The sequence below is a fragment of the Trichosurus vulpecula genome, chromosome 2 (assembly GCF_011100635.1).
Source record: "Trichosurus vulpecula isolate mTriVul1 chromosome 2, mTriVul1.pri, whole genome shotgun sequence".
NCBI classification, from domain to species: Eukaryota; Metazoa; Chordata; class Mammalia; order Diprotodontia; family Phalangeridae; genus Trichosurus; species Trichosurus vulpecula.
Window position 1 is genome coordinate 50,410,188 of NC_050574.1, and position 21,575 is coordinate 50,431,762.

At 43.6% G+C, this 21,575-nt stretch overlaps 1 protein-coding gene across 1 annotated transcript in view; it reads left to right on the forward strand.

The window, feature by feature from the left end:
* ACTL8 (actin like 8) overlaps window positions 1-21,135 on the forward strand; it is an 86,242-nt gene extending 65,107 nt beyond the window's left edge. Inside the window, exons 2-7 of the mRNA XM_036743728.1 lie at window positions 1,537-1,919; window positions 3,767-3,851; window positions 6,933-7,090; window positions 10,699-10,986; window positions 15,499-15,897; window positions 20,383-21,135. Coding sequence (XP_036599623.1) covers window positions 1,537-1,919; window positions 3,767-3,851; window positions 6,933-7,090; window positions 10,699-10,986; window positions 15,499-15,897; window positions 20,383-21,135 — 2,066 coding nt within the window. The remainder of the gene's footprint in view (window positions 1-1,536; window positions 1,920-3,766; window positions 3,852-6,932; window positions 7,091-10,698; window positions 10,987-15,498; window positions 15,898-20,382) is intronic.
* The last annotated feature ends 440 nt before the right edge of the window (window positions 21,136-21,575 follow it).

A 21,575-nucleotide genomic window follows, 5' to 3' on the forward strand; every position in this document is an offset into this window, starting at 1 on the left:
CTGTGTCTGTCTGTGTCTGTGTGTGTAGTTGTGCATATTTGAAAGCTGCCTGCCCAGATAGTGTCTCCAATTCATGCTTCTTTGTTGTTCTTCAATTCAACAAACATTATTAAACTCCTATTGTGTATCAGACAAAGGTGACACAAATCCTTACCCTCTATGAGCTTACATTCTCCTGGAGGAAACAACATGTACAGAGAGAAAGAAACAGAAAATAGATACAGAGTAATTTCATGAGGTGGGGGGGGTGTGGAGAAGTAGTAAATATCGGGGGAATGAGGAGCGAGCTCAGGTAGGAGGCAGGGATAGAGCCAAGCCTCGAATGGAGGTAGGGATTCTAAAAGGCAAAGCTGAAGAGAGGGAACCACTCCAAGGACAGGAAATAATTTATGCAAGGGCTCAGTTCTGGGGCAAGGAATGTCATGTGTGAGAACCAGCAAATAAATCACCTGGACAATAAAACAGAGGGCTCAAGAAGGCATCACGTGAAACAAGTCTGAAAAAAGAATTTGCAACCTGATTGTAAGGGGCTTTGACTGCTGAAAAGAAGAGTTTTTATGTCATATATGAGGGAGCCCCTGAAACATCTTGAGCTGATTAGAGCTGTTCTTTAGGAATAATTAGCAGTTTGGCAACTGGGAGAAGAATGTATTAGAGAAAGATGAGACTGGAGGCTGAGAAACCTATTGCTGTGGGAAACTAATAAGAAGTATTATTATTTAAACTAATCAATTATCATTTGGGAGCCATTACTTGGCATTACTGATGTTGAAGGACCTTCAATTGTTGATGCTCTACAATAGGATTGCTTACTAGGTCAGAATTAATTTCCTGGACATCAAAGTAGTATGCAAGTAGACAACTGCCACATAGACCTTCCGATAGAGCTGCTTCCTGTATATATCTATTGACACCAGAAGGCAGTGTCTTGAAGGAACCTATATATCTTATGTGATGCCCATGATGGTATTTCTCCACTTCTCCCCTCTCCAGTCAAAAATTCTTTTCACTGGCATTTTCTTTTCCTTGATCGGTTCCAATTCTAGAGGACACTGGCATCTATAACTTTGGCAAACATATAATTCATTATCAATTCCCTTACGTGTAAAATAGACCTGTCATTACTAGTGGAACTGCTGAGTAGACTGGTGACATGGGAATATATCTACATAAGCTGATGATTTTCTAAAGGAAGAGCATAAGATCCCAAGGATCTGACATCCCTCCCCAGGTTTGTTTAAGAAGAAGAAATGGGCTAAGGTCATACTTAGAAGTAGCAGAGACAGACTTAACTCCAGGTTCTCTGCAGCCAAAACCAGTGTCCAGGCTCTGTGTAAAATGACTAAACATCCTTGGATGGAGTTGGGGGGCGGATGATCTCTCCTCCCCTCCTTCTACTTCTAGTTATGTTTTTCCTAAGCTCCAAGTGGTTCCTTACTGCTGAGAGTTCAGATTCTTCTCTTATGTTTGTCATCCTTCAAAGCTCCAGATTGTATCCATTCTGTCCTCCCCCAGAGACGTTCTCTTCTTCCCCAGTTGGCTCCACCTTCATCCTCCTGATGGCATCATCTTCTGTGGTCATTGACGTTGGCAGTGCCTGGTGCAAAGTTGGCTTGGCTGAGAAAAACTACCCTACTCTTGCAATCCCCACTGTTGTTGGGTATCAGCCCTACCATGAGGACCTGAAAGAAAATCTTCTCAAGATAAGGAAAGTCACAGGCTTGGAAAATATGCATGTGATCCAGGAACTGCCTACTATAGAATTTCCTGTTAACCGAGGCCAAATCCTAAACTGGGAGGACATGGAGGCTATTTGGCACCATATTTTTGATTCCCTCCGGGTCAAGACCAAGAACCACTCAGTACTTGTCACAGAATTGCCATGGAAAGATAGGAATTACAAGCAGAAGATTCTGGAGGTAAGAGTTTACCATAAACCCTACCATTCCACAACAAAAAAAACATTTAAGAAAAACAAGTGATGGGGTCTGATAACATACACTATATTCCACATCCTTTGTCCCTCATTCTGAGATGAGGTAGATGTGTTCCCTTATCATGGTTTTGGATTTTAGATGGTTCCTTTGAAATCCTCAGAGTCTAAGGCCCTTTCTTGCGTCATCATTTCCATTATTTAGCAAACACAAAGAGTCTGCCCTGGGTACAGCACTGTGGATGCTACCATAGAGACAACCAGGTCCTGCCCTCAAGGATCTTACAATGTAAAGGGAGAAAAGACCTGTGAACAAATAGCTATGACAGAAGAAAGATTAAGAAGTGCAGAGGTAGATCTGGGGAAAGGGCCATAAGGGAATTGAGGGAGAAAGCACCTGCAAGGGGAGGAAGGGAGAAGTAGAGCAAGATGTCCCAGCAAAGATTCTTAGGAGTGAGTGAGTGGTATAGGTTTTGGGCATTGGAGAAAGAGAAGGATGACATAGGATACCATCTTGGGTGATAGGAAGGATCATTTCCCTCCTCTGAGCAATGAGGAAATTGGACTAATTGCCTCTTCCCCATCTTTTCTCTTTTTCACATTTTCTGGTTCCTTGAATACAAGAAATGCCTGGGATTTTGTCAATGGGGGAACTTGCTCCATCTCCAACATAGATCCCAACTCATTTGTGATTTAGGTTGGAACCTCTGGGTGCCTTCAACCCATTCCCTAGGAGTTAAGTTACTTGTCTAAGGTTAAACAGTTAGCTAGGATTTCTAGGCAGAGGACATGGGTTCCTATATACGATTAGCGATTTGTAGACTGCTCGACCTGGGGAAAGTTGCTCTAACCTTCAATTTCCTTATCTGTGAAATGAAGGGGTTGGGCTAGAGGACCTCTAAGGTGTCCTGTAATGCCCAAACCTTGATTCCATGATCCTGTAGCAATCAAGAGAAGCAAAGTGCTTTGCAAGCAACAAGCCTGTGAAGTAGATTGGGCTAGGGCTTAATTCCTATTTTAGAGATGAAGAAACTCTGTCCCACATGTCAAAGCTAGTAAGTGGTATAGCTTGGAACTGAATTCTCTTAACCCAGTACAAGTCTCTTTAATTCAATTCAACAAGCATGAATTAAGCACCTACTGTATGCCAGACACTGTGCTATGTGATAAGGACATAACAAGAGAAATCATTCTCTGCCCTTGAGGAGCTGACATCCTCCTGGGGTAGAAACAATATGCATGCACGCACATATACATGTGCATACATACATGTACACATGTATATGTATGTGTATATGTATGCATGTATGTGTAAATGTATATATAGAAGAAGTGAAACTATACACAGAATGATTACAAATAATTTCTTGGTAGGGAGTTGGGGGGCAGGGAGCAGGGCTGGAGCAAGGATGCAGAACTAGAAGGATGGGCCATACTCTCTTATTAAGGGGAAGTACTTGAGCTGAACCTGTTCCTAGAAGGGAGAGGAGAAGCAGACCCAGGCTTGGGGGAGGAGACATCCTACATGATGCAAGGAGGCAGGAGATGGAATGAAAGAACATTACATAGGCCACATTGGCTAGAACACAGAGTGAGTAAGGGGTGGGAAGAGTGTATCCTGAAATCATTCTAGGAAGGTGGGTTGGAGCCACGCAACATTTAATTGCTCCCCCAAGTCGTCTGTGGTGGCATCTTGTCTCATGGGACTTTTGGCAGGGGAATAAGCCCTTAGACACTATTCTATGGCATAGACTCCAGTGATATACTCAGCCCTTTCCTGAAAGACTCATGGTATTTTCTTTTCTCTCCCCCCTTTCCTATTCTCTTCCTTAGGTCATGATGGAGACCTTCAATGTCCCATCTCTGCACTTTGGCAACCAGGCAGAACTTGCTTTGTTTGGCTCTGGCCTCTTGACTGGTATGGTATTAAATTGTGGGGCTGGTCTCACCTACATTGCACCCATCTTAGGAGGCCACATTATCCCTAAGAGCATGTTAGTCCATGAGATTGGTGGGCTAGATATCAGCACACTATTATACAAACAACTGTTTTACAAGGATATGAAACCGAATAACCTGATCCTGAGGGAAGCAATGGAAGGCCTCAAAGAGAAATTATGTTATGTGAGCAATATCGATGATCAGCAGGAACCTTCTGATGACTTGACCACTACACAAGGGAGGGTCTCTGTCCTGCCTGATGGAACAGTTGTCTCTCTTACTGAAAAACACTGTACCATCCCTGATATCTTCTTCGATCCCTCCCAGTTTGGTGTGCCTGGAATAAAATTAGGCCTTGAGGTTCTTAAATCGGCCATGTCATGTCCTAACAAAAACAAAGACTACATATTTTCTCGTGTAGTTCTCTCAGGGGGCAGCACCCTCTTTCCTGGCTTTCCAGAACGCCTTCTTTGGGAGTTAAATACTATGAAACCTTTGATGTACTCAACCGAGGTTGTATCCAGGCCAAATCGGATTTACCTCCCCTGGGTCGGGGGCGCCATATTGTCTCGCCTGTCGACCTTCAGTTCCTGTTGCATAACCAGAAATGAATATCATGAGGCACGAGGAAAAAGTCTCATTTAGAGACTTTTCTTTCCAGATTTTCCCAAAGGGGACAGATTGATGGATATTGACTGCCTGAGGGTGGAAGATACTTGTTCTTGAGGACAGTATCTTCTCCTAGGGTTATATAACTTTACTTTGTTCTAGAGTTCTACTTCTGAAGTTTACTTTTGAATTTTTATTCCTCACTCTAGCTGTGACCTAGAATTTTGGCTCCCAATGAGGCCCAAATTAGGCATTTTAGAAGAGCTCTTTCTCAGGAGATTTTTGGGGAAGCAGGATTGAAATCCAACATAGTTGTGAAATCTTCAAGGCTTGGTCTCTTCTGACAGGTCACATCCTCTCTGGAAAGTTCATTTTGGAATGCTATGTAGGGGGCAGGGTAAAAGAGTGCCCATTCCTCACCTTGCAGAGATGCTTGTTTTCAGAGTGGGGGTGGGGAAGGTACTTCTTGTCTGCTGTGAAGATGGGGCTGCTACATTTTTTTGGTAACTGGAGGATATAGAGAGAAAATGAATACTTTTATCACCTGGAAGATAAAATTGGAGAATTCGGGCCTCTTCCTGAGGGGGAATTTATCTTGGGGAATAAATCTGCCTTCATCCCTTTTTTTCCTGAATCCCCTCAGGGAATAGACTTGTTGGTACTCGGCCCTCCTCAGGCAAAACTAGCCCTTTTCAGACACTTTTCAGTTCCTCAGCCTGACAAACTGTGATTGACCTGAGGGAAAAGGGGAGGGCATGTCCTTCAATATGGTGTGTGTGTGTGTGTGTGTGTGTGTTTGTGTGTGCTTGCGTGCAGGCCTGTGCATATGTGTTGGAGGGATGGGGAGGAACATCAGTACATCCATAGCCAGAGGGTTACAGTATATGTCTCTTGTTGCTTAGGGGGATTGTGAGGCTTCTGCAGCCCATCCTTTGTGCTGTGGGATCAGCAGTGTCATGCACACAGCTTTTGCCTAGCCCTCAAGGGGGAGCTGTCCAGTTTTGAAATGCCTTCTTTTAACTGTACATGGAAACCCAATAAAAGTGGAAGCATTATTATGGTGGCTCAAACGGTGATGGAAGGTAGGGAACAGGCACAAAATGCTACCTGAGAGAAGGGGGAGTCTGTGATGGTGGCAGGGGTAGGGAAGGGAAGGATGCCAGTCTGGCAAAATTTCACATGAAGGACAAGAGATATCAGACCATCTAAGAATCCTGATTCTCCTCTAGGGATGGGTGTCAATAGGGTAATCCCTTCCCTCTTCCAATTTATCACTGGGCTCAGAAGCAATCCTGTTGTCTCCTCTAGATGACATCTGGGAGACTGCTTGGTACCGGGCACTGCACTTTACACAGGAGGCTGACCAACTTCAGACTGGACCCAGAGAAGGGCAACCTGGAGAACACTAGTAACTGTCACTTGTATGATGCATTAAAGTCTTGAAAGAAAGCACTTTGATTGCTTGCTCATTTGAGCTCCCCATCAACCTTCTGGGGAAGATACTACAAGTAGTCTTAACACCTTTTTATAAACAGGGAAACAGATTCTAGGAAGCATTCCATCATGGTATAATATCATGAGAAGCCCTCAGCACATGATTTTATGAAGGGCCAAGGTTCCTCACTCATGCCTGGAGAACTAGGATTATTTCCTCACATCTGATCCCCTGTGTGTCTAATTCTAGGCTTTTTCAGTTTCCTGGAATTCACAGCTAAGCAATGGAATGAATGAATGAATGAATGAATGAATGAAGCATTCATTAAGTGTTTTCTATGTGTAATGTGCTGTGGCAAGTGTTAAGAGATACAAATAGGATCGTAAGGCAGATCCTGCCCTCTAGGAGGAGCTGTAGATGATTAGGCTAGAGAAGAGGGAAAAGGGCCTGATTAGTTTCACAGACCCTCATGTAATAGAGGCATTTGTTTTTTTCCCTGGTCTTATAACAGGAAAGCTCCCTTATGATTAGTTCTATCCTACAGAAAAAATGCCTTTTTTATTGCTGGGGGACTTCCTCAGTTCCAACAGGTTACAGAAAAAATCACTAAAAGTATTAGCATTTGGGAAATTGCCTCACTGTCCCATCTTCCCTTCTATTTTCGTCCTTATGTTTTCCTCAGCTCCAAACTGTTCCTGACTGCTTAGATATTTCTGTTTGTCACTCTTCATAGCTCCAGATCACATTCATTCTACCTGCCCCCAAAGACGCCCTCCTCTTCCCTCATTGGCTGCACGTCCATTCTCCTGATGGAAAAGCCTTGTTTGGTTGTGGACATTGGCAGTGCCTATTGTAAAGCTGGCTGGGCTGGGGGAAACTTTCCCCCAATTAGAGTCCCCTCAGTTGTTGGATACTTAACCTCCCCAGAAAACTCAAGACCAGGATCAAGCTCTATTCAGAAGAAAGTACTAATAGGCTCCAACAAGTTGCCAATTATTAAGGAACTGCCTACAGAATTTATCATCAACCGGGGTACCATCACCAACTGGGATGCCATGGAGTTTATGTGGCACTACATCTTTAGTGAGCTTAACAATACAACTAAAGACCATTCTCTACTGATAACAGGACTCCTACCGAGTGACAACCATGGCAGGCAGAAGATCACCGAGGTAAGAAAATGTCCTCCTCACATGCCATCCTCCCCTTTCTCCTTCTTTTCCTGCATTGCTGCTTTAGGTGGCTGCTTTAACCCTGTAGCTAAAAAATAACATCCTTCCAGTGCTATGACTAGGATCCTAGTCAGAGATAACCTTTAGAAGAAAGCAGCATGGGGGCTCTTTCCTCTGCCATCCTATGCAGGGGCAACACCCTTGGGATGCTGAGTGGAGGGTCTAAGAAAGCAAAGTCATTGGATGGGAAGATGAGGAGTCAGAATGAAGGCATATGAAAAGAGGAGGAAGACTTTTGAGTGGAGAGAAGACACTGAGGGTTTTAGTCATGGAGCAGGAACAAATCAGTTCAGCAAACTTTCACTGTGTTTTGTTTTGAACCCTTTCTCTTATAAATGGAAAAGAATTTAAGTAAAACCAACTGACCCAGTAACAATGCCTGATGGGATATATAATACCATATTCCACACCTCTAGTCTCCCATCCTGTCTAACTGAGAAGAAGTAGATATGTTCCCTTATGACTCTGGGTCTGAGGTTGTTCCTTTGAAATTGTCAGAATCCAATGACTTTTTCATTGTTATCATTTCCATTATTCAGAAAACATGAAAATTCTGCCTCTGTTCAGCTCTGGAGGTGGTAGGAACTGAAAACATTAGAAAACTTTAGGACCTGACTAGGTACTGCTATTGGTTGCTGGCAAATGCCTTCAAATAAAAGTCCTCATATCTGGAGGCAATGTGATAGGGCAGAAAAATACTGGGTTTGGAGTCTGAGGACCTAGGCTCTAATCCCTCACATCTCACTTAATACCTGGGTGACCTTAGACGAGTTCACCTTTCTGAACTTCAATAGCCTCATTTGTAATACGAGGGGGCTGGACTAAATGGAATCTTAAATTTCTCTTAGCTCTGAATGTATGCTTCTAGGATCCTATAGCACATTTAAGTGAGTTGGTCCATCAACAAACATTTATGAAATATTTACCACATGCCAGACAGTGGGCTAAGGGCTGAGCGTACAAGGAAAGGGAGGGGGAAGCTGTCACCACTCTCAAGGAGCATACATTTTATTGGGGAGATAATATGTTGGTATCTGGATACATATAAGATTTATGCAGATTACGTTAAGGTAGCCTGAAAAAGGAAGACATCAGCAGTTGGGAAGACCAGTCTCTTGCACAAAGTGGGACTGGGGCTATTTTGAAGGAGAATGGACAAGCTAGGAGTTGAAGCTGAGGAAGGGGAACCTTCCAGCCTTGGAGAATAGCCAGAGCAACTTTGTGGAGTCAGAAGATGGGGAGTTGTGTGTGAGGAGTAGTAAGGAAGCCAATGTTACTGGACTACAAAGTGTGCAGAGGGGAATAAAGTATAATGCTGGGAAGGCAGGAAGAAGCTAGTTTGTGAAGGGCTTCAAATGGCAAACAGTGGATTTGATATTTGATCTAGGAGGTAATGGGAATAGCTAGAGTTTATTGAAGAGAGGAGTGATATGGCAGGACCTGATTGTTCTAGCACGTGAGTGGTGGATGGACTAGAGTGGGGAGAGACTTGAGGTAGCAAAACCAGTCAGAAGGCCATTGCCATAGTCCAGGCATGAGGAAATGAAGGTCTGCCTCAGGACAGTGGCAAGGTCAAAGAGAGAAAGAGGCACAGGTGAGGCTGTAAACATAGAAATGGCAAGATTTGGCAACAGAATACACAACAGAGGTGGTGGGGAGGAGTTGAGGATAGAGTCTAGGGATGGGATGTCTAGGGGACTGGGATGTTACTCAAAATGTCCAAAAGGCAATTGGTGATGCAAGACTGGAGCTCAGAAGAGAGGTTAAGCCTGGATACATAGAACTGGTGATTATCTTCACAGAGATGATAACAAAAGAGGAGATCACCAAGAGAGATAGTATAGAGTTAGAAGAAAAAGAGGAGGGAAAAGAAGAGGAGGAAAAGGAAGAGGAGAGCTCAGGAAAGAACAGTGTCAAAAAGCCTACAGAGGTCCGAGTATTCAGAAGGAGACAGTATCAATAATATCAAAGGTGGCATAGAGGCCAAAGAGAACCAGGATGAAGAAAGGTACATTAGGTCTTGGCATTGAAGAAATAATTTTTAATTTGGAAAGAGTCATTTCAGTTGAATAGTAAGCCAGAGTACAGAAGGTTCAGAAGAGAGGGAAATGGAGGTATCACTTGTATATAAGATTATCAGGGATTTCAGCCATGAAGGGCTGGTTCAAAAATAAAGGAATATAACTATGGGGGTGGTAGGTTTAAGTGAGTTTTTTTTAAGGATAGAGAGAGATGAGCATATTTCTAGGCATCTGGGAAGGGACCAACAGGTAGGGAGATGATGAAAATAGGAGGATGCTAGGGGGGATAGTGGGGACAAAGTGAGAGGGGGCGTGATTGAGGGCACATAGAGAGATATTGGCTTGGAAACGTGAAGGGTCACTGCCTCTTGGGAGACAGGATTGAAGGAGGAGACAGTGGACGATGACATCTGAATGGCAAGAGACAGAAGAAGGGAGAAAGGGGAGCTCTTGGCATATGATCTCAATTTTTTTCAGTGGGACATGAGTTGGTATCCTTGGCTAAGAAAGTGGAGGCTGGAGAAAAGACAAAAAGGTTTCGAACAGCTGCTATGGAGAGTGATATAGGGAATCAATTCGGGAGTAATACAATGTTTGCCTTCATAGAGTGGGGGCTTAGTTGAGATTAGATACTTTTGGTTGTTGAGATTGGCATAGTCAATGTGACTTCCTCCAGTCCTGTTCAGCAGCATATGAGTAGGAGCTAACGTGAGGAAAGTGTTTTGCAAACAACATGCCCATGAGGTAGATTGGGATAGAGTTTATCCCCATTTTTAAAGACAAAGAAGCTGAGGCTGAGAGAAGATAAATAATCTGTCCTAAGTGACACAGTAAACAAGCACAGCCTTAGATTTGTATACAAATTCTCTTGACTCCCAGTCTAGTGTTCTTCAGGTTAATAAGCATAGATTAAGCACCTACTGTACGCCAGGCACTATGCTAGGTGATGGGGACACAGCAACAGGAGTCAGATGGTCCCTACATTTAAGGAGCTTACATTCTCCTGGGTTGGAAACAATATGTACATAGAAACAAATGTATACACCATGATTAATAATTAATTTTTTGGTAAGGAAAGGGGGGATCAGGACTGGAGCAAGGGCTGAGAACTAGAAGGATGGGCAATGGTTTCTTGTTAAGGGGTAGCACTTGTGCTGAGCCTCCAAGCAAGCTCCAGGCATTCCTGGAGGGGAGAGGAGAAGATGACCCAGGTTGGTGGGGGTGGGAGTGGGGAGAGTCAGTATGATACAAGAAGGCAGGAGTAAAAGCCATGTACAGGGAACACTAAATAGGCCACTTTGGTCTGAACCCAAAGTGAGTAAGGGGTGGGAAAGGTGTATTAGGAAATCATTTAGGAAGATGGGTTGGAGACACTCAACAGGTAACTCCTTGCCCCCTGCAGGTCATCTTTCGGGGGTTAAGCCCTTGGACTGTCTTCTATTGTACAATCTCTAGTAATATACCCAGTCCTTTCTGGAAAGACCCATGGTATTTTTTGTCTTCCCCCCTCCCTGTTGTCTTCCCTAGGTCATGATGGAGACCTTCAATGTTCCATCTCTGCACATTGGCAACCAGGCAGAACTTGCTTTGTTTGGCTCTGGCTTCTTGACTGGTATGGTAGTGAACTGTGGGGCTGGCCTCACCCACATTGCACCCATCTTAGGAGGCCAGATGATCTCGAACTGCGCAGAAGTTTATGAGCTTGGTGGGCTAGATATCAGCTCATTATTATACAAGTCTCTGTTCAGAATTCCAGACTCGAATCTCTTCATCATGAGGGAAGCCATGGAAGACCTCAAAGAGAAGTTATGTTATGTGAGCAAAATCGATGATGAGAAGGAATTTTCTAGTGATGTGACCTCTGCACAAGGGAGGACCTCTGTCCTGCCTAATGGGATAGTTGTCCATCTTACTGAAAAACATCTTTCTTACCCTGATGTCCTCTTCAAGCCTTCCAAATTTGGTTTCCCAGAAGGAAAATTGAGTGATAAAATTATTACTTCAGCCTTATCATGTGGTTGGAATTTCAAATCCATCCTTTCTCATGTGGTTCTTTGTGGGGGCAGCACCCTCTTTGATGGCTTCCCAGAGCGCCTTTTCTGGGAATTGTGTAGAACTAGACGTGGCTTTTGGCCAAGTGATGTGATATCCCAGCCCAATCGGATCGACCTCCCCTGGATGGGGGGCTCCATGTTGGCTTGCCTGTCAACCTTCAAGTCCTACTGCATAACCAGAGAAAAATACAATGAGGCAGGGGCTGCTGCACTCCAATAGTGTACTTCTTCACCAAGATTTCCACAAGAAGGACCATTTGAGGCATAGTGACTTCTGCGGTATAGACAGCACTTGGCTCCTGAAGGAAACATCATTTCCTGGGGATAACTTTTGGCTCTCAGATTGACTCTAGGGTTCCATCCCTAGGGTTTTCTTTTTACCTTTTTTCCCCCTGCTGGCTCTGGTTATGATCTGAAATTTTGGCTGATAGTGGGATTTGATTTAGAAATTCAGGAAGAGATGTTTCTTAAGTGTTGGTTGGGAAAGCGGGATTAAAATCCAACATCTGTGAGATTTAAAGGTTTAGTCCATCTGGAAAATTCACTGTGAAGTGCTATGAAGAGGTTAGAGCATGAGAAATCCCATGCCCTCACCCTTAATGGATGCTTTCTTGGGGAGGGGCAAAGTCTTGTTTCTTCCCCAAAATGAGGCTGGTACACTTTTTGGTAAAGATATGAGGGTGGAAAGGGAATGATTTTCCCATTACTTGGAAGTTTCAGGGTGGTTGGGCTCTTTAGAGAACCTCAACCCTATCCTGAAACTTGGTTATCCTCCACTCCTTTTCTTGAATCCCCTCAGAGGATAGATATGTAAGTATTCCGCCCTTTTCAGATGCTCAATTTCCCAACTCCACAAGAACACAAGAGAGTGCTCTGGGATGGGGTGTGTGTGTGTGTGTGTGTGTGTGTGTGTGTGTGTGTGTGTGTATAAGTTGAAGGAATAGGGAGCAACATCATTACGTCTATAGCCAAGGGGTTACAGTGTACACCTCTTGTTGCCTGAGAGGATCCTGAGGGTTCTGCAGCCCATCCCTGGTGCTGTGGGATCAGCAGTGTCATGCAACTTTTGCCTAGCCCTTGAGGGGGAGCTATCTAGCTTTGAAATGTCTTCTTTTAACTGTACATGGAAACTCAATAAAAGTGGAAGCATTGTTATGGTGGCTCAAGTGGTGATGGGGGAAGGTAGGAAACAGGTACAAAATGCTACCTGGGAGAAGGGGGAGTCTGTGTTGGTGGCAGGGCAAGGGAGGGATGCCAGCCTGGTGAAATTTCAGTTGAAGAAGAAGAGAGCAGACCATCAGGTATGAGAGTCCAAGAATCCTAGATTCTCTTCTAGAGATGGGGATCAAGAGGGCAATCCCTTCCCTCCTCCTGTTGTCCCCTTCAGGTGATATCTGGGAGATTGCCTAGATTGGGCACCACACTTTACGCAGGAGGCTGACCAGCTTAAGACTGGACCCAGAGGAAGGCAACCTGGAGAACACTAGTAGCTGTGACTTGTGTCATGCGTTAAAGTCTTGAAAGAAAGCATTTCGATTGCTTGCCCAATTGAGCTTCCCCTCAACCTTGTGGGGAAGATGCTACAAGTATTCTTATCTCTTTATAAACAGGGAAACTGAAATTCCAATCATTTACCAGTAGTGCCACAGCTTGAGTATTGAGGATAGATTTGAACCCAGCATTTGAGGGCCATGCAATACAAAGATCTGTTGATGGAACTGAAAATGATTATTCTAGGGAAGGAAAAGCTTAGGGAAGGACATAATTAATTTGAAGACATATAGGAGTGGGATTAAGCTCGTTCATAGTCTTCAGTATGCTGGGCTAGAAGAAATGAGTGTATAGATTTCTTGACTTCATCTTGATATAAGGAAAATATTTCTGACCCCTGGAGTTGTCCTGTAAGGGAAAGGATTTCATCAGGACTGGAGGACTTCCTCTCCATCAGGTGAAAGCTGCTCAGATTGAGATGAATGAGCATTCTTCACAGAGAAAAGCAGGGCTGGAAACATCTAAGTAGTCATCTGGTAAAACCTCTCTCTGAGCAGAAACCCCTTAGGCCATTCAGTGGGGTTTGGAGATGTTCACCCAGGAGAATAGGCTTGAGGGTACTTTATCAGGTTTCCTCAGTTGCCCTTCCCTCATTCTTCCCCTCCCTGGGCCTAGTTTCCTATATTCAAGATCAGGGAGTAAATATCTGGTGCTAGGAAGCATCCCATCATGGTATAATATAGTGGGCATGCCTCAGGTACATGTGCACATCCCATGGTTTTATGGAAGGCCAAGGTTCCTCACCCATGCCTGGGGAACTAGGATTATTTCCCAGCCTCTGATCCCCTGTGTCTCTAATTCTAGGCTTTCTTAGTTCCCTGGAACTTGCAGCTCAGCCATGGAATGAATGAATGAATGAAGCATTAAGTGTTTGCTATGTGCAGTGTGCTGTGGCAAATTTTAGAGAAACAAATAGGATAGTAAGGCAGATCCTGCTCTCTAGGAGGATCTAGGGATGATTAAGGTAGAGAAGGGGGAAGGCTTAGGAAGGGACATAATTAATGTGATGAGCCCTCATATGGAAGAGGGTTTAGGCTTATTTTGGGCTTCTAGGGTCTTGAACTAGAAGAATTGAGAGTACAAACAGCTTGATTTTTACTTGGTATAAAAGCAATATTCCTGACCCCTGGAGCCAGGGATGTGCAGGTAAATGAGTAACATCTGACTCTCAGAAAAAATGTATGCACAATACACTTATGTTTAATCTGCATTATTACAATTTTCTCTATTACTTTCTTAAGCCTAGCTAATGAACACAACAAAAAAAATCAAGCCCTCATGTGAAAGTATTTGCTGATTCCACAGTAGAAATGTTCACATTGAAAACTTAACCACCAGCCCTTGTGTAGGTAGGCATGAGCTGGCTCCAGCATACCTCTGCTCAGAATTGTTCTGTAGCAGCAAGAACTTCATTGATGGAGAATGCAGCTAGGTGTCACAGTCAATAAAGGCTAGGCCTTGAGTTGACCTGAGTTCAAATCCAGTTTTAGTTACTATGTGATTCAGGACAAGTCAGTTAGCCTCTGCTTGCCTCAGTTTCCTTAACTATAAAGCAGGAATAATAGCATGTATGTCCCAGGATTGTTGTGAGGATAAAATGATACATTTGTGAAGTACATAGCACAGTATCTGGCACATGTTGTTATTATATTATATTATATCACCATCATCAATATTATTATTAAATAGTGTGTCAACTAGCTGGTCTCTAGGTTGAATGTGAGCTTAAGCTAACGGGCATGATCTTGAGAAAGCTGTGATGGACAAATCTTTGTCCTGAGAATTAGGAAACCGAGAAGGCCACTATTGAACCAACTTCTCTGTGGCCAGAGCCAAATGACTTTCTTCCCAGGGTCTTAGCTTTCTCACAATCATTAACATTCTAGTTGCCAGGTTTGATCTGGTTATACCAGTGGTTGGAATCTGCTGCTAAATACAAAGAAATGTGAGAAGGCAGAAACCATTATTGTGATGTGCCAAGCAGATTGAAGTTCTATGTTTGAGGACCTTATAGATGCACTTGGTTCCCAAGATGTATCTGTGTATGTTGGATGTGCATACATTAGATGCCATATGTAGAAGACAACAGGCTTTTGTGGATGATCATTGATACAAATCACTTCCCACCTAGACCAGTGGTTTTGATGCTGTCCTTTTCTTTTCCTCATTTCCTCACACCTATGTGACACCATGATCCTAGAGGAAGTTGGTACCTGGAACTGGCTTGCTAAATTGATTTCCTAACCATTTCCTTATCTTTAAAAAGGGGGCTGCCACTTTAGGGAGGACTGCTCAGTAGGCTGGTAACATGGCAACACATCTAGTCAAGTTAGTTATTCTCTAAAAGAGAAGCATAGGATATCAGTGGGGGAAGGTTTCTTAGAGCCTCTGATGGAACCCACTATTTCTTCTGGAGGAGAAAGCAGGCCCAGAGAAGGTAAGAGATATGTCCAAGTTCACATGGATGGAAATAGCAGAAGCAGAATTCCATCCTAAATATACTGGCTCCCAAGTCCAGTGTTCTATCCCAGCAGGCTTCATGTGAAATTGCTAAAGGTGTCTTTGGATGTATTGGGGAAAGATCTTCCCTCCTCCTTCCATGTCCAATTCTGATGTTTTCCTAAACTCCAAGTGGTTCCTATTTGCTGAGGGTTCAGAACTTTCTCTTCTGTTTGTTATCCTTCAAAGCTCCAGGTTGCACCCACCGTACCTGCTCCCACAGACACCTTCCTCTTCCCTCATTGACTCTGCCTTTGTCTTCCTGATGGAGGAGGGTTCTGTAGTCATTGACATTGGCAGTGACTTGTGCAGAGCTGGTCTAGCAGGAAGAAACCACCCAACAGTGGCAATTCCTACAGTCATCGGGTTCCAGGCCTACCCTGAGGACCCAGGACCAAGTAATCCCAAGAAAAGGAAAATTCTTGGTCTTAGTAACATGCACCTACTCAGGCAACTACCTACTGAGTTTCCTATCCAACGAGGCCAGATCATGAACTGGGATGCCATGGAGAGTATTTTGAACCATAGCTATGATCTTCTTGGGGTCAAGGCTGAGAACCATCATGTGCTGCTAACGGGAATTCTATCGAATCCCTTGAGGGATCGGCAGAAATTGATGGAGGTAAGAAAGTATCTTCCTCATATGATTCCCATTCCCCTTCTTTTTTTGCATCCCTGAGGGTTGCTATTTTAGCCCTATAGCTAAAACATTGTCTTCCCAATGCTGTGTGTAGGCCCCTAGTCAGAAATGACCTTAGGAAATACACAGTATGGGGCTTCTTTCCTCTGACATCTTAAGATGCCCAGAGGCAGCTGCCCTTTGAATGCTGAGAGCAGGAGCCAAGAAAGCAACATTATTGAGTAAGGATAAGATGAGCCAGGATGGAAAAGATGAGGCTGACAATCAAGTGGATTGAAGAGGCTTGAAAGTTTCTGGTGGAGAGCAGGAATAAGTTAATTCAACGAACACATTTCACTGTCTCTTATTTTTCTACTACTCATTTCCTTTTCATTACAGCCTCCTCTTTGAACTCTTTTTAACAGTGAAAAACATTTAGACAAAACTCATTGACACAGTGTCTGGTGGCAGATACCATATTCAACCTCCTAGTCCCTCACCCTGAGAGGAGGAAGGTGTGTTCCCTTGTTATGACTTTGGGTATGAACTTGTTCCTTTGAAAGCATCAGAGTCTCATAACCTTTTCATTTCCATTATTTAGTAAACATGAAGAGTCTATGCTATGCCCAGCATCGTAGCTACTACCATAGAGGCAACCAGGCCCTTTTCTCAGGGAACTTACAATGGAATGGGTGGAAAGACCTCTACAGAAATAACTGCAAGGAGTGAGGTGTGAAGGCAGGTCTAGGAAAGGGCTATGACTGATTTGACAACAGCTTGGCAGGCCTAGGGGAGATAATGAAGATGAAGCAGAGGAGGATAGTCAGGCAAAGTTTCCTGGGTCAGGATAGCACCTAAGTTGGCCACTGGAGGAAGGGAGGGACCACTTAGATCACTTTGTCTAGGCCTGTTTCTTCCTCTCAACAATGAGTAAGTCAGACCAATGGAGCTCTTTACTATCCCCTCTTATTTTCTCCTCTGGTACCTTGAATACAGGAAGGGTCTGATATTTTGTTAGTATGGCATTCCCTTTAATGCAGATCCCAGCCTATTTGTTTCTTTGTATATAATTTCTGCCTGTCTCAGACCAACTCCATTAGAATCAAACGGCTTGTTGAGGGTCACTCAGCTGGTTGGTGTCAGAAGTGGAGTTTGAACTCAGGCATAGAACTTGGTCTGCTGCCCTACAGCACCTTTGCCACATCTCTATTGTCTCTGACATACTGAAGAGGATTGTCATTGAGTGTGGTGTTGTAAGCAGGACCCTCAGAGCTAGTTTGGGAAAGCCCTTTGGAGGATAGGAACGCAAATAATCCTAATGTGTCTTTCTTTGATGGGAAATCCATCTTCTATCTCTTTTGGAGGTCAGAGGACCTGGACTGAAATCCTTTCCCCATCCCCACTTTGGTGACTTGCTACCTTTATGGCTCTTCACCTCTCTGCATTTAGTTCCCTCACCTGTAAAATGAGGCTTTCCGTAACATCTCTAACATCTTTCCCAGGTCTTAGTCAATAACGTTACCCTAAATTATTTTTAAGTTAGTATAGATAGAAAATATTTCCATATTTGATTCCTGGATAAATATCTCTAACCATTGATGAAGTTGTTTGCCCATCAGTCAGAAAGCAATTGTATATGAGGGCTGCACTAGGGAATGGAAATACAAAGGACAGATGACAATTTGGGTTTTTTGGGAGCTTATATTCTCTTCGGGGAGACATGCACAAATAAGTAGTATGTACAGAATAAAGATAAGGTAGATAGAAAGAGAGGCCTTAACATTTGGGCAGGGAGAAGGAATCAGAGAAAGTTTCTTGGAGAAGATGGTGTATGAGCTGAATCTCAAATGAAGATGGAGATTTTTTGAGGTAGAGCAAAGGATGGAGGACATTCCAAGCATGGAGCACAGTCAGTGCAAAGGCTTGGAGACTGGAGATAGTGTTCTATGAGGAACAAAGAAAAGATGAGGGTAACTGGACCCTAGAGTGCAGGGGAGGGGAATAATCGATAGTGAGGTTGGAAAGATAGATTGAGTCTAAAGCTCCCAATACAGACAAAAGGGAGTCACTGAAGCATATTGTCTAAGGGAGTGATATGGTCAGATCTGGGTTTAAGGAAAATCTCTTTGGTAGCTGAGTGGATTAGACTGGAGAGAGATTTGAGGCAAGGAGACCAATCAGGAGACTATCGAAATAGTCCAAGGGAGAGATGATGAGGGCCTGATTGTGGCCATGTAACTGAGAGATGTTATGGAAGTCCATATGATAAGATTAGGCAACTCATTGGATATACAGGGTGAAAGAGAATGAGGAGGTAAGAATGATGCTAAGATTACAAATTTGGGATGCTTTAAGAATAGTGATATCCTTGACAGAAAGAGGGAAGTTTGGTAGAAGGGAGGATCTTGGAGAAAAGATAATGAGCTTTGTTTGAGACAGGTTGTATTTCAGGTATGTCTGGGTCATCCTGTTTGAATTGTTCAAGAAGGGTTTGAGCTCAGGAGAGAGACTGGGGCTGGATATATACATCTGGGAATCATGGAAATGATCATTAAACTCATGGGAACTGATGAAGTCACCAAGTTAGAGAATATAGAGAAAGAAGAGAAGGAGGCCAAGGACAGGACCTTGGACAACACTCACAGTTAGGGGATATGATATAGATGATGATCCAGGAAAGGAGACTAAGGGGTGGTCTATTGAGTAAAAAGGGACTCATCAGAGAGAAGCTTCATGAAAACCCAGAGAGACAAAACTGTCCAGGAAGAGAGGAGAGTCAACAAGAACTCACATTTCCTTATCTCTTGTGTGCATGTGTGAGGGAGAGGGAGTCCTTTGCAAAAAAGTCTGATGTACATTGTGCAAAAATTTATTCCCATTTTATAGATAAAGAAATGCATGTTGAGAGAAGACAAACAATGTCTCTTTGATCACATATAATTAGTAAATGTTAAAGTTGGGAATTGAACCCAGATTCTTTGACTGTAAGTACAGGACTCTTAACTCCAATTTTAAAAGTTTTACTAAATACCTAGTAGGTACTAGGCATTGGTCTAGGGATTAGAGATGCAAAGACAGTGAGTCTTCATCCTCAAGGAGCTTCCATTCTTTCGAGCTTGGATGGGGAAGAAATATACACACTGAATATATACATACACATACTTGTAGGCATGCATATATATACGTATATACATATATAAAACATATATGTGTGTGCTGGCTAAATTTGCCAGTGGAATCAGATCCTGCAAAGAAGGAGAGACCCCTGGAAGTGCTGACCACTACAATGATTTGTTAGCCTTGCAAGGGGAGTTATAGGGAAGAGATAGATTGGACAGTCCCATCCAGTGGCTTAGCAAGGTACACATATGGACTTACATAAGCAGTAATCAAGGATAGGGGATGGGGTGGTGGTCTACATAGCAGGAAAGAGAGCACTTATTTCCACCAAGTCACAAGGGACCTTCTTCCTATGTACCATCAGCATTGGGCCCCTTCCAGGTAGAGAGCATTGCTGTGCTGTTGGAACTTGGGAGTTTTAATCTCTCACAGGGGCTTATCAGGAGAGGAGCAGCCCCAGAGGTCCCACAGATGGGTTTTTCAAATGATGACAGCATTCCTGCTGGGTCCCTTATCTCTAGGGGTAAGGTTCCAGATGGTTAGTCTAAGGCTTGCTCCCTGCTCGATGCATATATGTGTATGTGTATAGTGTCTCCAGAGTCTTAGTATACACATGTACACATGTGTATGTACACGTGAACACAATGTGTGTGTGTGCCTAAAATTACCCTAAGATTTTTGGATCATCCTGTATGTTACACATATATAACAATATAGACAAGATATGTCTGTATATGTGTACATATTTATCCATATGTGTAAACATACACATATCTGTAATGAGTAGATCCAAAATGAATATATAGCAATTTCTTAGTGATAGCACAACAGCTTGGAGGATCAGGAAAGGTCTCGTTAGAAGTTGGCATTAGAGTTGATCCTCAAAGGAGACTTGAAACTTCAAGAAAGGGAGGGAACAAATTCCAGGCAAGGAGACAGTAGCTTGTACAAAGGCAGAAAGGTTGGGACGTCACCTTGGGGAAACACTAAACTGACCAGTTTGACAGGGAAGGCAAGGACATAAGGGTAAAATAAGATTGGACTGGAAAGACAATTAAAGCCAAGGAAGTGATTTCCCTTCAGTCAAGAGTAGGGGAACCTATCTGGCAATACTTCTTTCAGTGAGTGGCTTGAACCTTTGAATTCCATCCTGTGGCGTGGGTTCTCAGGGATGGCAGTCAGGTCATTGGTCAAACAAGCATTTATTAGGAATTTAGGATGTGACAGGCACCCTATTAAGAGCTGATGGTACAAAGAAAGACAAAATCCCCTAAGAGCCCTGCCATCAGGGAGCTCCTAGTCTACTGGGTGGGGGGATGCTCAGGCCTTTCTCAGACTCATGACTGGTGTTGATTTTTCTTTCTCCAGGTGATGATGGAGACTTTTTGTGTTCCATCTCTGTATATTGGCAACCACCCTGAGCTTTGTCTTTTTGGCTCTGGCTTTTTGACTGGGTTGGTCTTACACTCTGGAGCTGGTGTCACCTCCCTCACACCTGTTTGCAGTGGCAGAGTCAAGTTTTTTTCTAACAAGATTTTTGAGATGGCTGGGCAAGATGTCAGCTCATTACTATACAAGGCTCTATTTAATGTAGAGATGAATATGGCCAGCATATCCCAACGGTTTGATATGGACTTAGTTAAGGAGAGGTTATGCTATGTAAGCAAACATCCTAATCAGAAAGGACCTGGCATTGACTCGATTTCCAATTCTCCTGGAGTGGTTGCCCTCCCCGATGGGAAGGTCATCACCCTACCCAAGGAACTGCGTACCTATCCTGATATGTTCTTCTCGACCTCCCAACATGATCTGCCAAATTTGGACCTAAGCTCTGAAGTTGTTGATACAATCATGAAGTGTAATTCAGAGGAGCAGGCGATCCTCTTCTCTCATGTGGTCCTTTCTGGGGGCAATACCATCTTCTCTGGCTTCCCAGAACGCCTTCTCTGCGAGCTGAATATCACCAGACCTCACTGGTTCCCATCTCAGGTTGTGTCCAGGCCAAATAGGATCTACCTCTCATGGGTAGGAGGATCCATCTTGTCCTGCCTATCAACCTTCTACTCCCAGTGCTTGACCAACAAGGAATACCAAGAAGCAGGAAGATATGTGATTCTTTAAGGAAAGGGAAAGGGCAATTGAAAGGGCTTCCCTCTATCAGGATAGATTGATGTGTAATGAGTGTTTGGCCATGGGAAAAACTTGGTCCTTGAGGAAAGCATCTTCTACAGTTATAATATTAGGGACTGGAGGGATTGTTGCTATATTTTAGGGTTCTAGATCTGGGGCTCCTTTTATTCCCTTGCAATGGATCTCTGATTTGGGGATGCAGGAAAGAATGTTGTGGAAGAATAGTTTTGAGCAGTAGCTCCTTCAGGGCTGCCTTCTTTGGGGGCTACAAGGGACACAGCCCTTGAGATCAAGCACAGTTGCTACTAGATAATTAAGGTCTGGTCCTCCTGCAATCAGGCTGAAGCCTGGCTTCAGTATGAGTTATGGTACTCTGTTGGGGGCAGGTACTTCCAATCTCCACCCAAACTGGGGCCACTACATCTTTTGGT